At 41.5% G+C, this 12824-nt stretch overlaps 1 protein-coding gene across 2 annotated transcripts in view; it reads right to left on the bottom strand.

The window, feature by feature from the left end:
* Positions 1-11370, bottom strand: part of LOC149531551 (uncharacterized) — a 154807-nt gene extending 143437 nt beyond the window's left edge. The window contains exons 1-3 of one of the 2 annotated variants that reach the window (XM_089809632.1): positions 10891-11370; positions 10439-10483; positions 10193-10297 (exon numbers count right to left, since the gene is read on the bottom strand). In XM_089809632.1, the coding sequence (XP_089665758.1) occupies positions 10193-10297; positions 10439-10483; positions 10891-11078 (338 nt within the window). In that variant the 5' untranslated portion in view covers positions 11079-11370. The remainder of the gene's footprint in view (positions 1-10192; positions 10298-10438; positions 10484-10890) is intronic. The other variant, XM_089809633.1, reaches the window with a different exon arrangement.
* Positions 11371-12824: the final 1454 nt, after the last annotated feature.

Genomic DNA, 12824 nt, shown 5'->3' with positions numbered 1-12824 from the left:
CTTGTAAACAAGTTGTAAAAGTCACTTCTAAATGGTTATAAACTAAATATGGCCATAAAGCCTTTTCATTATGTAAATAAGGTCGAAAGGGAGTTAGATAGGCATAAGGAAGTGATAGTTAGCTGTTTTTCCCTTTCTATCATGTTGTCGAGCTCCTTTAGGGTCAAATGAGTGACTTGAGGAGAGGATTTTGATGAGATAAGCATAGAAAAATAACCTTTTTTGATGAATTTATAAGAATTATGCATGTATAGATGTATTATGACAATAAAGTGTGTCAACTTTGGGGTATATTTTATTCAGTTTTATTCATTTTTTCACAAAACTGTCATGTTGTGATTTACAAGACAGCAACCTTGATTTGAACAGAAACAATCTACAGCAATCCCTTCACCTTGTGAAGGTCTAGGCTCTAACCAAAGGACAAAAATAAGACCAAAAAGTTTATTTGAGGTCTTTACACTCAGTTTGGTGATTTTTAGGCCCAGTTCTATGGTTTTTGGCCTCAAATAAAGGCAGTGACTTACTTTATGATTTTAGCAACCAAAATTCTCAAAATTTTGAATTTTTTATGCTTAAAAGAGTATGGTATAAAGTGAGCCAAGCTTTACACTTATTCCACATCTATAGGTGTCATTTTCATCAAACCCTTGGTTAGCAAGATTCTACATGGCAATAGACTAAATGTTTTGAGATCTATAGTGTTATGTGAGTGATCAATGCAAGGTGAATGCTTATGCATGCTGGAAATGTCTATTTAAACCTTCCTCATCAATCTTAGGGGTGGATCTACCCATTTAGTATGTTTACCGTAAGGGTAAATTAAAGTAATGCATACAGACAATTGGAACACAAACAACTGATAAGAATAGCAAAACTCCTTAGATTATTCACATATGCCAGCACATTATATTATGCTTAAGATGAATGATCAATGATCAATGATGATTTACAATGATCCCAGACGGGATATAAATACTATCCACCGAACCTTCCCGAAGGAGTCCATCGGCCAAACATTATGTCTGCTACAAACTATTTACCCGTCGGCTACAGAATACAGAAACACCGATGACAATCACTCCGTCGGCTACAGAAACACCGACGACAATCCAGTCGGCTAACACTGTCCCCCCAAAAAGAAAAGTCGTCTCCTGAGAACTAACAAAATTAGGAGACAACTTACAGACAACAAAAGAAATACTAGAGAGAAAGAGGAGGCGTCCTAGAAGAGTGCTATTGGCGACGCAACTCATACACTTGCTCTGTCCTGATGCGCAGATCTATCTGAATCTGAGAATTAACTTCCACAACCTCCTTTAGAAGAAGCGCAACATCCATAGGCTGTCTCCTGGCTAACTGCAACTCGTGCTTGGCCGCATCCTTATCCCGTACAGTCACTTCCACATCTTGAATAGCCACGTCTTTATCCTGCACAACTGCTGCCATATCCCTCAATAGTGCTGCCCGCTCTACTACCCATGTTGTCTGCTGGTCAGCCAAGTCTACGGCTAACTTTTCTCTTGCCTCCCTCTCAACCACCAGAGATCTCTGAGATGCAATACTGTCCATTGCCCTGTCCACCTCCGCGCACCGCCAAGCATAATAAACCTCCTTGTACAATCCCACAATCTCATGTACTAGCTTCATCAACGGAGTGTCACTCGGTCCCAACTCCAGCTCAGTGGCCCAATCTGCCAACATCTCTGGTGTCTCAACCGCCAGCCAACCTCTATCCACAAAAATAGTTTGAAATCATTGAGGACAAACCCCATGAATATACGCTCGGATCAAATGCCACTCTCTCTGCTGAGTCAGAGCCTGAATTGCCACATCGTGCCCCTTCTTCAACGTAGACTTCATAGTCCTGAGGTAGTCCCTGCACGTGTCCTCATCTGACCCGTAATCCTTCTTGGCGAAGTCCTCCAATGACCATTCTGCATCACTATTCTCCTCCTCATCAGCGGGAGCCATGCCCACATTCGGTGCCGCCTCCTTTGCTGTCGACGCAACCACGGCATGTGGCATTCCCTCCTCCTGAGGTTGAGGCTCTGGTACTATCAGTGATGTTCCTGAATGCCTAAGAGACTGAATGGATGGACCCCGCTTGGCAGGAGTGAGTCAGAACTGCTGCCTCAAAAACACACTAGCTCTATCCATCACCTCCGGTCACTCTAACTACGCCGACTCCATGCTCTCCTCTTGTTGTACTGGCTAGGCTAACTTGGCTAGCTCAGCCTCTACTAATAAGGATGACGAAACAGTGACAACTACATCGCAAATAATCACATCCAAACAAACCTGAGGATTAGGCTCTAGCGCTGGCAACTGTGCTCTTTGTGAGACTGCGACTATAACGACATCTGCTTGTGAAACTTGCTCTGCTGGTACAATTGGAATCACCTCTGCTACAACCATCGGCAATATCTCGACGACTGTCTGCGTTACAACATCTGTCACTGTTTATGGAACCATCTTCATCACTGCTCGTAGGACAACCTCTGCCACCGTAAAAGGGGTCATCACGACCCAGACATGGCGTTGGCCAAACGAGGGAATGACTATCGTGCAGGTAGTCAAGTGCGCTGAAGTTGACAGCTGAGGAGGGGTAAAGAATGTGGACCCACTACCCGCTACCTCACTGCCAACTTTTGCCGAAGTGCTCTCCTCCTCTTCCACGGACTCAGCCCTGTCATTTTTTGAAGTGTCTTCCCATCCGCTATCTGTATCTCCAGAAGTGTCCAGTCCTCAAAGTACTCTCTTCTAGCCCGCTGCTATTCCACCTGTATCCAAATGGCGCCAAAAGAATATGGGAGGCTCTCCGTCCACCAACTTGCCCCTCGGAGGAGCCTCAAAATCATCTAGAGGTATCTGGCTAGCTGCAACCTCTAGAAACAGCCCAATGGCATGGTGTGGCATAAAAAATGTTCAATGCTGAAGGGTCATGAATTCCTCTAGGACTACCACTTCCTATCCAAACATTAACTGGAATGGTGTGTGCCCTGTTGTTACTTTGTATGCCGCGGCAGGTAAGTTTTCCTCCTAGTCGGCTACTTCAACCGTGCAGGATTTGTAGATGATGGATACCAGAATTTTATTGGTAGCCTCAACCTGTCCATTTGCTCTTGGATAGTACGGACTCGATAGTGAATGATAAATCTTGAACTAAGTGGTGAGCAATCGAATGGCATGACTAAAAAAATGACCTCCCCTATCACTTGTTAAATGCAACGAAATTCCATACCTAGTAATGATCTGTTCATAAATAAATTTTGCAGTGCTGACGGTCGAGTTATCTAGTAATGCACGTACCTCCACCCACTTGGTCAAGTACTTCGTTGCAACGATAATGTACCGGCATCGTCGAGTCTTGCTCACCCTTAGTGTTCCAATAAAATCTAATTCCCACCGCTCAAAAAGTTCCTGCGCATGGGAGGGGTTAAGTGGCATGAAGTCTCGCTTCAGCAGCTTCCCGACGTGTTGGCAAGTGTCACATCCGACGACCCATTTCCTCACGTTGTTGTACACCATCATCCACCAGAGACCTGCAAGCAATATCTTCCACATAGTGGTGTCAGGTCCCATGTGTCCTCCCGCGGGACCCTCATGTGCTTCTTTTAACACCTACAATAGCTCTTCTTCTAACACACACCACCGAAGAATATGATCCGACCCCATTTTATACAATAATCCGTTGATCAATTGAAAGGTACGGCTCCTAATTATTAACTTGCACCTTTCACTTGGTGGCATCCCAGTGGGAAACTGTCCTGTTGACAGGTACTTGTCGATACTCCTGTACCATTTCGATAGTACTCCAATTTGAAATAGCTGTGCGTCAAAAAAGTCATCATTCACCCCCTCTGCTGGTTCTCCTATTTTGATTTGCGACAAGTGGTCCACGCTAACATGTTTCTTTTCCATCCGGACAATGATCTTGAAAGTAAATTCCTACAACAAGAGTAGCCATCTGTTGATCCTCCCTTGGATGAAAGGTTTATTAATCATGTACAACAGCAGCATAGCCAGCAAATAATGACAAAATTTTTGTACAGCATAGACCATCCCCAATGCTTCTCTCTCAGTTGTGTTGTAGTTTTGCTCGGCCTTTGACAACAATTGACTAGCAAAGTATATTGGATAATCTAGTCTGTGGTTACCTATCTGTGTCAAGGTCACGCCAATTGCATAGTTGGAGGCATCCACATGAACATGAAACTCTTTATTCCAATCCGGATATGCCAAGATGGGTGTCGTAGCTAGTCGTACATTTAGCCCTTCAAATGCCTCATCCTGCTCTTTATCCCATCTAAATGATTCTTCCTTGCAGGTTAACCTATCTAATGGGTGGGACACCTTGGCAAAAATTTTAATAAATCTCTTGTAATAACCTATATGCCCAAGAGAAGACTTTACCTCTATCACATTAGTAGATGGCTACATTTCAAGAATGACTCTCACCTTGTCAGGGTCCATCTTTAACCCTTCCTTACAGACAATGTGTCCGAGCAGTCTTTCGTACGGAACCATGAATTTGCACTTCTTGGGATTCAATGCCAACCGCGCTCTACGATATCTCTCCATGCATTCACCAAGTGTTGTTAGGTGTCTATCTTCTGTGCTAAATATTGACCAATCGTCCAGGAAGGCTTTGAAGTTTCCCATGGACATCTTGTCGAAGATATGCAGTATAATCCATTGGAAGGTAGCCGGTGCATTACACAACCTGAATGGCATATGATTGTATGCATAGACTCCATCTTCGACGATAAAGGTTGTCTTCAATTTGTCCTCCTCCGCTATAGAGATCTGATTGTATCCGGAGAACTCGTCCATAAAAGAGTAAATCTCATGTCTGGCGACCTCCTCCAAAATGCTATCTGTGAATGGAATCGGGAAGGGATCCTTGATCGTGACTACATTCAAGCATCTGAAATCGACGCATATCCAGATTTGAGTGGTATCCTTCTTTAGTGAGATGACTATTGGTGACACCCATTCGCTGGTCTGCACCTTGAAGATAATGCCAACTTCCAGCATCTGATTGATCTCCTTCGTAACTTGTGCCGCATAGTTCTTGTTCATCTTGTAGGGTCGCTTCCGTACAGGTATAGCTCCTTCCATTAGCAGGATGTGGTGCACACATAATTCTGGCGGTACTCCCTTGAGGTCCTTGTATGTCCATGCAAACACATCCTTGTATTCCATAAATATCCTGAATGCGGGGGCTTTGAGTACTAGATCCCAATTATCTCCGACTAGTATGTTCTTCAGCTTTGCCTTGTCCCCCAAATTCATTGTTTGCATCGTAGCTTCATTATACTTGATTGTCTCCCCTTCACTGAATGCATAGCAGGTGTAACATCCAATGGTGCATCCGCCTCCTTTACTTCAGTAAACTCATTCGAATATTCTTTTGCTCTCAGACCTTCCTCAATCTATAGGGCATTACAGCTATGAAATAATTCATAGTCCTCCATTTGCCAGTGGTAGAGACCATTGACTGAATCCAAGTCGTCATCCGTTGATCCCCCATCCAATCATAGAACTCCCTCTTGATCTGGTTCCATCCGTTGTCTACCTTCATCCTCCTCTTCCTTAGAATCTGATGAGAGGGCCTCTTCCCCTACCATTTGGGTATGCAGATCAATGACGAATCGGCGCCTTTACTTTCCAACAATAAAGTGTTCTTCTTCCAGTCATGTCGGGCTCTTTCTTCAATAAGCCACCCGCATCCCAAGATGGCATCGTATCCTTTTCTCTTTAATGGAATGACCACAAAATCCATCAAGAACAGTTGAGTGCCAATTGTTACCGGCTGTGCCATGAGAATACCCAACGGTTTAATGCCATGTTGATCTGCTGTCAGCATCTGAAATCTCGGAGGCCACAATGTCGATTGTCCAAGCTTCCTCCAGGTTTATTTCGGCAATACATTTACGCCAGACCCTCCGTCAACTATTGTGTCCATGAGAACATGTCCGAGGATCCCCATCTCGACAACTACGGGGTGCCATCCGGATGTCAATGTCAGCAACATCTGCTCTTCTCCGCCTACAGCAATCTCCTTTTCCTTCCCTCGACTTGGTTCTCCTAGTGACTTGGGAACTGGCGTAATATTTGAGAGAGTAGATCGAAGTTGAGGCATGGTGAGAAGCAAATCATTTATCTTTACTAGTACCTCCATCTGCAAAAATTTCTGAACTATGTTCTGTTCTGCAGAATTCCTTGCTAAAGTGCCAGTGGTGTCCTGAGGTGTTGTCGCTTGGGATACTTTTTCAACCTCTGCCCGTGCTTCCGCAAATTTCCTCTTTTCTTCAACAGGATCCAGGTATTCTTTTGCTTGTTTTTGCGTAATTGCCAAAACTTCTTCCTCATCCGTCTCGACAGTGATCAAGTTCACTCTGAATTTTGGACACTTTGAGTCATCGTGATCGCCGGGTCTGCATCATCGCCACAATAGTTGAGGTGTATTCACTGTTGGACACTCCCACACAAAATGCTCCCACAAGTTACATGCGCGGCACTGAACAATTGGTCGTCCATTTGCATCATACTAGATCTGGCTTCTGCTCATATTGTTATTTTTATTGTTATTGTTATTGTTGTTGTTGTTGTTCTGTCCACGCCGATTATTCCTGTATCCTCCGGATGTAGCACCGGCAGTATTCGTGTTTCCGCTACTACCTGACGAGGAGGCTTCCTATGCAAGCACCTGTGGAGATCCTCTAATTTTCATGTTAAAGGGGCATTCCTTTGTCGAGTGGCCCATGATATGACAAATGTCACAGAATTGATTCTTTGGATAGGATCCTTTAGTATGACCATCGATCTTGCACTCTGTACACCACAACTCACTACTTTTTGGCTCCTTCTGCATGTTTTTAAACTCCTTCATCATGCGGATCATGTCCTTCTGTAGGGCATGGACCTTCTTGCTACTGCCTTCATCGTCGCTGCTATCTTCACCAGAAGGCTCGTCGTCATCAGAATCAGAGGAACTAGTCTTCTTCTTCTTTGTCTTGTAGTCACTTTTGAGATTCAATGCTCTATTATAGGCTTCCGTGTATGACGATGACGACACAATTTTCATTTTCTTCCGCAGGTTAGGGCATAAGCCTTCCACAAACCACCTTTTCTAAAGTTCGTCCACCGGCTAATTTTCCATTTTGTTTATCAAATCTTTCAATTTCCTGGCGTAAACGCGAATAGTTTCATTCTTTCCTTGCTTGGTATTGAAGATCTCTGCTACAATTTCATTATCGTCACGCAACAGTTGAAATTCGGCCAAAAATTCCTTTTTAATGTTATTCCAACTATCTAGTTTTTGCGAATCTGTACTAGTAAACCAGTCAATTGCTACTCCCCGTAGGGTGGCCGAAAATTGCCTCATCCGGTAATCTTCATCAGTTATACCATTTTCCCTCTAAATCGTTTCACATGTTTTGCAGTGTCGAATGCGATCGGCCGTACCATCGCCATCGAACTTCGTCAGTTTCTCTTTTGGTCCCACCGTCACAATTGGTTTCTATAAATAGGTGTTGCTCGATCCTGCAACACTAGTGCTCTTCACTCCCACACCGGCGGTCTACACTCCCACACCGGCGGATTGGTCTCCCACACCAGCGAACTGCACTCCCACACCGGCGGACTATTCTCCCACATTGGCAAACTGTTCTCTCACACCGTCAGACTCAACAGTTACGAACCTTGGTGAAGAAGGGTGTCCTGAAGTTGTCCCCTATGGAAGTGTATCCCAGACGAAGAGTTCACTCCATGCTCTTGCTCCGGCAGCACTCCGAGCAATGCGAATCGATGCTCTTCCATCTGGATTCTCTTCCCTCGATGAACACAAATTCAAAAACTCCTCCTGTGCTTCTTCCACCAATTCCACCCACTATCGAGTCTCCTCCAATAATGCCTCTGCACTCCTGTTTCTGTCGGCAATCTTCTAGAATCTCCTTCAACGGTCTGCCTGTTGTGCCAGAATTAAATTTTCTTGTGTAATACAGATTCCATCTTTTCCCTTAGCCTTATTTCTAGCCTTGTTAAGCTGATTTGGCATTAATCTTCATTCCTCGCACCTTCCAGGTTCATAGGGCAACAACGCCAAATGTTTACCGTAAGGGTAAATTAAAGTAATGCATACAGACAATTGGAACACGAACAACAGATAAGAATAGCATAACTCCTTAGATTATTCGCATATGCTAGAACATTATATTATGCTTAAGATGAATGATCAATGATCAATGATGATCTATAATGATCCCAGATAGGATATAAATACTATCCGTTGAACCTTCCCGAAGGAGTCCGTCAACCACAAACATTATGTCCACTACAAACTATTTACCCGTCGGCTACAGAATACAAAAACACCGACAACAATCACTCCATCGGCTACAGAAACACCGACGACAATCCAGTCGGCTGACAGTATATGCTATTCGAAAAGAGTCCAAGAAAAAATCAAAAATTGTGTATGGGTTCCCTAAGGAAGCTTGACATTACAATCCTAGTGATGGTTGTTGGAAGTGAAACTAAAAAAAAGTAGCAATGATGTATAAGTTAGTAAGGAAACACAAATGAGAGAGTACAAACAAGTTCCCCTTCTAAATAGGCCACCCCAATGTTGGATGGAACCAAGAGATGTTAACAATCCCTTGGGCTTAATTTGACAAATGTTCTTGGGACCCCATTGTGTGTTCCTTTCCAATCTCTAATATGGTGACTTTTTGGAATGAAGTTATAGATTTATATATGTGATGTTATTTAACTTAGATTGATTATTTATTTTAAAAGTTAAATAGATATTATATGAATTAATTATAGAATACTAATTGTAAACAAATTATGTTGTGGTGTTGTTACTTAGGCAAAAATCAGGCCTAGCCTAATTGGGGACATTGGAGTTGGGGTGACAACTCATATGCCAACAACGTGGCATAATCACTATAAAGTGTAAATCATGATTTAAAAAAGTGTAAATCATGATTTAAAGGTTATTTCATGATTTGCATGTTACATCATGTTTTGCAAGATATTAATCTTGACCCTGGTGACAAATTTTCACCCTTACAAGGGCATTGGCTTTATCCCAATAGCATATAAGCTCCAATGGTCACAATGTACCTATGGCACATATTATATACCCAATAGTTTTTCAAGCCTTGCATCTAGTCATAGGTTGCAACCCCCAAATTTCATACAAAGAGTCATCCTATATTCTATGTGCCTCTAAACTGGTGTTCTCATGTAGATAATCAGGAATGCTATTTGAAAATATTCCCCAATTTGTACTATCTCTATAGTTCCAACTGAAATATGATTTTGCCATGTCAAACTTTCATGTCTTTGTTATGCTATTGTAAGGCTTCTAGCAGTTCCTCTATTAAATCGTCTCCAATAGTCTATGGGACTTTGTACCATCTAAATAAATGAAGATAAAAGAAAGTCAATTGTTGAAAAACAGATAACATATCAAAGTATCAGATAGAATGGCTGACAAGTTCCAAACTATTGTTTTATTCCAAAAATGAGATATGAGAAGATTATATAAATGTTCACATACTTTCATGCCTTTTGACCCTAACATTCATGAAGTCTCTGTTGCTTGGTGATAACTAGTGTCTGGTTATCATATTTATCTATCTTCCACACTGTAAATGAAGCTAATATCATTTAGTTACCAGTATTCATTTGCTCCCATCCCATAATTCAAATTGGACTCCTTGTATCAATACCCCCTACATCTCTAGATGTTTGTGGTTTGCAAATAGTCACCAGGTAGTGTGGAGGTAAAACATTTCAGAAATCTATCAAGAAAAAATGGGTAAATATTTTACAAGAATTTAAAAATCTAGACCAAATAAGACAAATCCGGTTGACCCACAAGATTGTGGTCTAACAAGATCTAGTTGATATGGATGCATATGCATATTATGCAATTATTATAGATCCAGCAAAATGCATCACTTCCTCATTCATTTATTCTAGCAATTCTAAGACTACTTACTATGTAATTACATGTCCTTTGTCCCAGGCTTGACAAACTCAATTGTGCAATATTTCTCAAATTTATTCGAAAAAGGTGAACTTACTAAGTGTATTTTAAGAGCTTTCTATAAAGTCCATGGAAAAAAATAAAATAAAATGAATACACAACAATACAAGGGTAAGCAATAAGAACCTTATTTTTGTTGCCACTGCTGGTGGGCCAACACAAGTAAATTCCAAGAACAAGGAAATAACCTGACACAGAGCATTCCTAGTTGAAAGTTGATAACATGTCATACTGAAATCAAAAAGAAATATCTGATCAATGAAACCTTCTATTATTTCTCATCCCAATTGGCTAATAATAACAAAGACGTCATCATATACATTCCTTATGATAAATTACTCACAATTTAATACTATATTAAATTTCACAAACCTGACAGAGGAGCTCGTCCTTGATTGTTTCGCCTCTTGCTTTTCTCTGCCACAAAAATCTAACATTTGAGCCCAAAAAAAATGAACAAAAATATGATTAGCAGGAAAACCAATATGCAAGTTAAACACAACAAAAAAAAATGAACAATAGAAAATGAAATTGAACTGACAGAGAAAAAACAAAAATGAAAGAAAGAACAGAAAGTGACAGTCCTCATTATGAACCATTATTTCTGGAAAGAAAGAAATTCCATGTTTCAGGAAATGAAGTCCTCCTCATTATGAAACATCATTATCAAATACATGCCAATAAATGAATCGTTAGGAACCCTTATTTAACAATTGACCACTCAACCATTACTATAAAACATTATTTTAACAAGTAACCTATAAATGCAGCCCAAGGTAACGACGGCAACTATAAATAAAGATGGTACCAAGATGGTCACTAACCTTTGAGGTGACATTTTTCTTGAAGAGGAACATAAAGGTAGCATTAGATTCTGCCCTCCACATAGCTTCGGGTTGCCCAGAAAGCTATCCTTGTAAGCCAGATTGTCTAACCCATCTGGTATGTGCCCAGACAAGCGATTGTTGGATACATTGAAAACGTTCAGATTCGGTCCTCCCAATTGGTTCATGGATTTCGCCCGTAAGTCTATTGTAACCCAAACTGAGCTGAGTAAGATTCTTCAGAGACATTATTTCATCTGGAATCTCTTCTGAGAGAAAATTGTGGGCCAACAGCAAAATATTGACCATACTTAAACCCTCAAGCTCAGGTGGAATGAGGCCTGAGAGCAGGTTGTCGCTAGCTTCTAATTCTTGAAGTTTAGGCAACTGTTCAAATTCCTTCGACACGATTGTTACTAATCCTTAATCTTGTCAGATTCTTCACCTGGCCAATAGAAGTTGAAATCTTGCCTTGGAACCTATTGTTGTTTAGAAACAGTCCCTCGAGTTTGGCAGCACCCCATAGCCCCAGTGGAATCTCACCGCTCAACTGGTTGTCGTCAATGTACAGAAACTCCAGAGATTTGCAATCTGCAAAGAAGGAAGGCAAAGTACCATTGAATTTGTTAAATTTGCAATCTGCATCAGATGCCATTACGAAAACCCACCTGAGCCGTGTTGAAGATTTGGGAAATGGCGAATGCAATCTTGGATGTGATATCACCCTGTCTTTTACCCTGCGAGCGTAATTACCTCTTCTTTTGCTCTTGTAAAATTATGTAACAGGAGAACTCCAAAAAAAATGAAGAAAAAGAAGATTGAACAAAACTGTGATGTGCAGAAAAACCAACGTGCACGCTAAATGCTAAACACAATAAACTGAAAAACCAAATGAAACGGAAAGAAAAAGCAAAAAGAAAGAAAGAGTCTGTAACCAAATTTTAACTTGTTTATAGATGTCTCTAACGTAATTCCTTTTTCCCGTAACTGAACTACTTCTTCCCGAACTGTTCTCTTGCCGTTGTCATTCTCTCAACGGCTACAATTTTAAAATATACAAATAGATCATTTTGTTTTAGTTTTTTAAATAATTTATTTAAAGCACGATCAAGATTTGGTTTTTCACTTTGCTAGGGTTTTCTTGCTTCATGCGAATTTTAAGTTTTTTTGCGTACGGCCTTTCGCTTGCACTCCCCTTCTGTCGGCACTTGTCATACCGCATTTACTACAGGAGCTTTAGGTTAGGATATAATGGCTCCGGCCAGAGATGAACCAGTTGTTTCTAGTGTTCACACTACTGCTTTGGACTGCCATGGCGCCACCACCGAACAAACGCTTGCGCAAGTTTGTCCCGAAGGTTTTCCATGAGGTAATCTTGATACTGCCCTTTCTTTGCAAGAATTTGATGCTGCATGTGACTAGTTAGAACAACATACCTTGATAGGGTATTTTGTTGGTAGGACTCCCCCTGAAGCTATGCTCAGAGAATGGGTCAACAAAAGCTAGACTCCTCATGGCGTCTGCCTTGACGTTGTGCAAAACCTTACCAAAGGTTTTTTTTTTTTTTCGCTTTGCTAACCCGTCGCAAGCTGACGCGGTTTTTACCAACGGCCCTTGGTCTGTGCGTTCCTCTCTGCTTGTTTTTCAGAAATGGTCCCAAGACTTCTTTGTCTCGGATGATAAAAAGCTTAGGGTTCCTGTTTCGATCGAATTCCTAGGTCTACCCTTGCCCTACTAGCCTTTTATTGAGTCTATTGCCCAAGCCCTTGGCAAAGTTGTTACCAAGGAGCCAGAGAAATTTTTTAATGCTTGCCCTTAGTGGCATGTTTGCATTGAAGTTGATCTTTCTAAAGATCTCAAGGATTCTGTAGAAATCCATATTGGCGATCAAACCTTCGCACAAAAGGTGCTTTAATTGAACCTACCTAACACCT

Source organism: Cupressus sempervirens, chromosome 11 (assembly GCF_028749045.1).
Source record: "Cupressus sempervirens isolate cs-2001-9-10 chromosome 11, ASM2874904v1, whole genome shotgun sequence".
NCBI lineage: Eukaryota > Viridiplantae > Streptophyta > Pinopsida > Cupressales > Cupressaceae > Cupressus > Cupressus sempervirens.
This window is presented reverse-complemented; position numbering and strand designations above follow the sequence as displayed.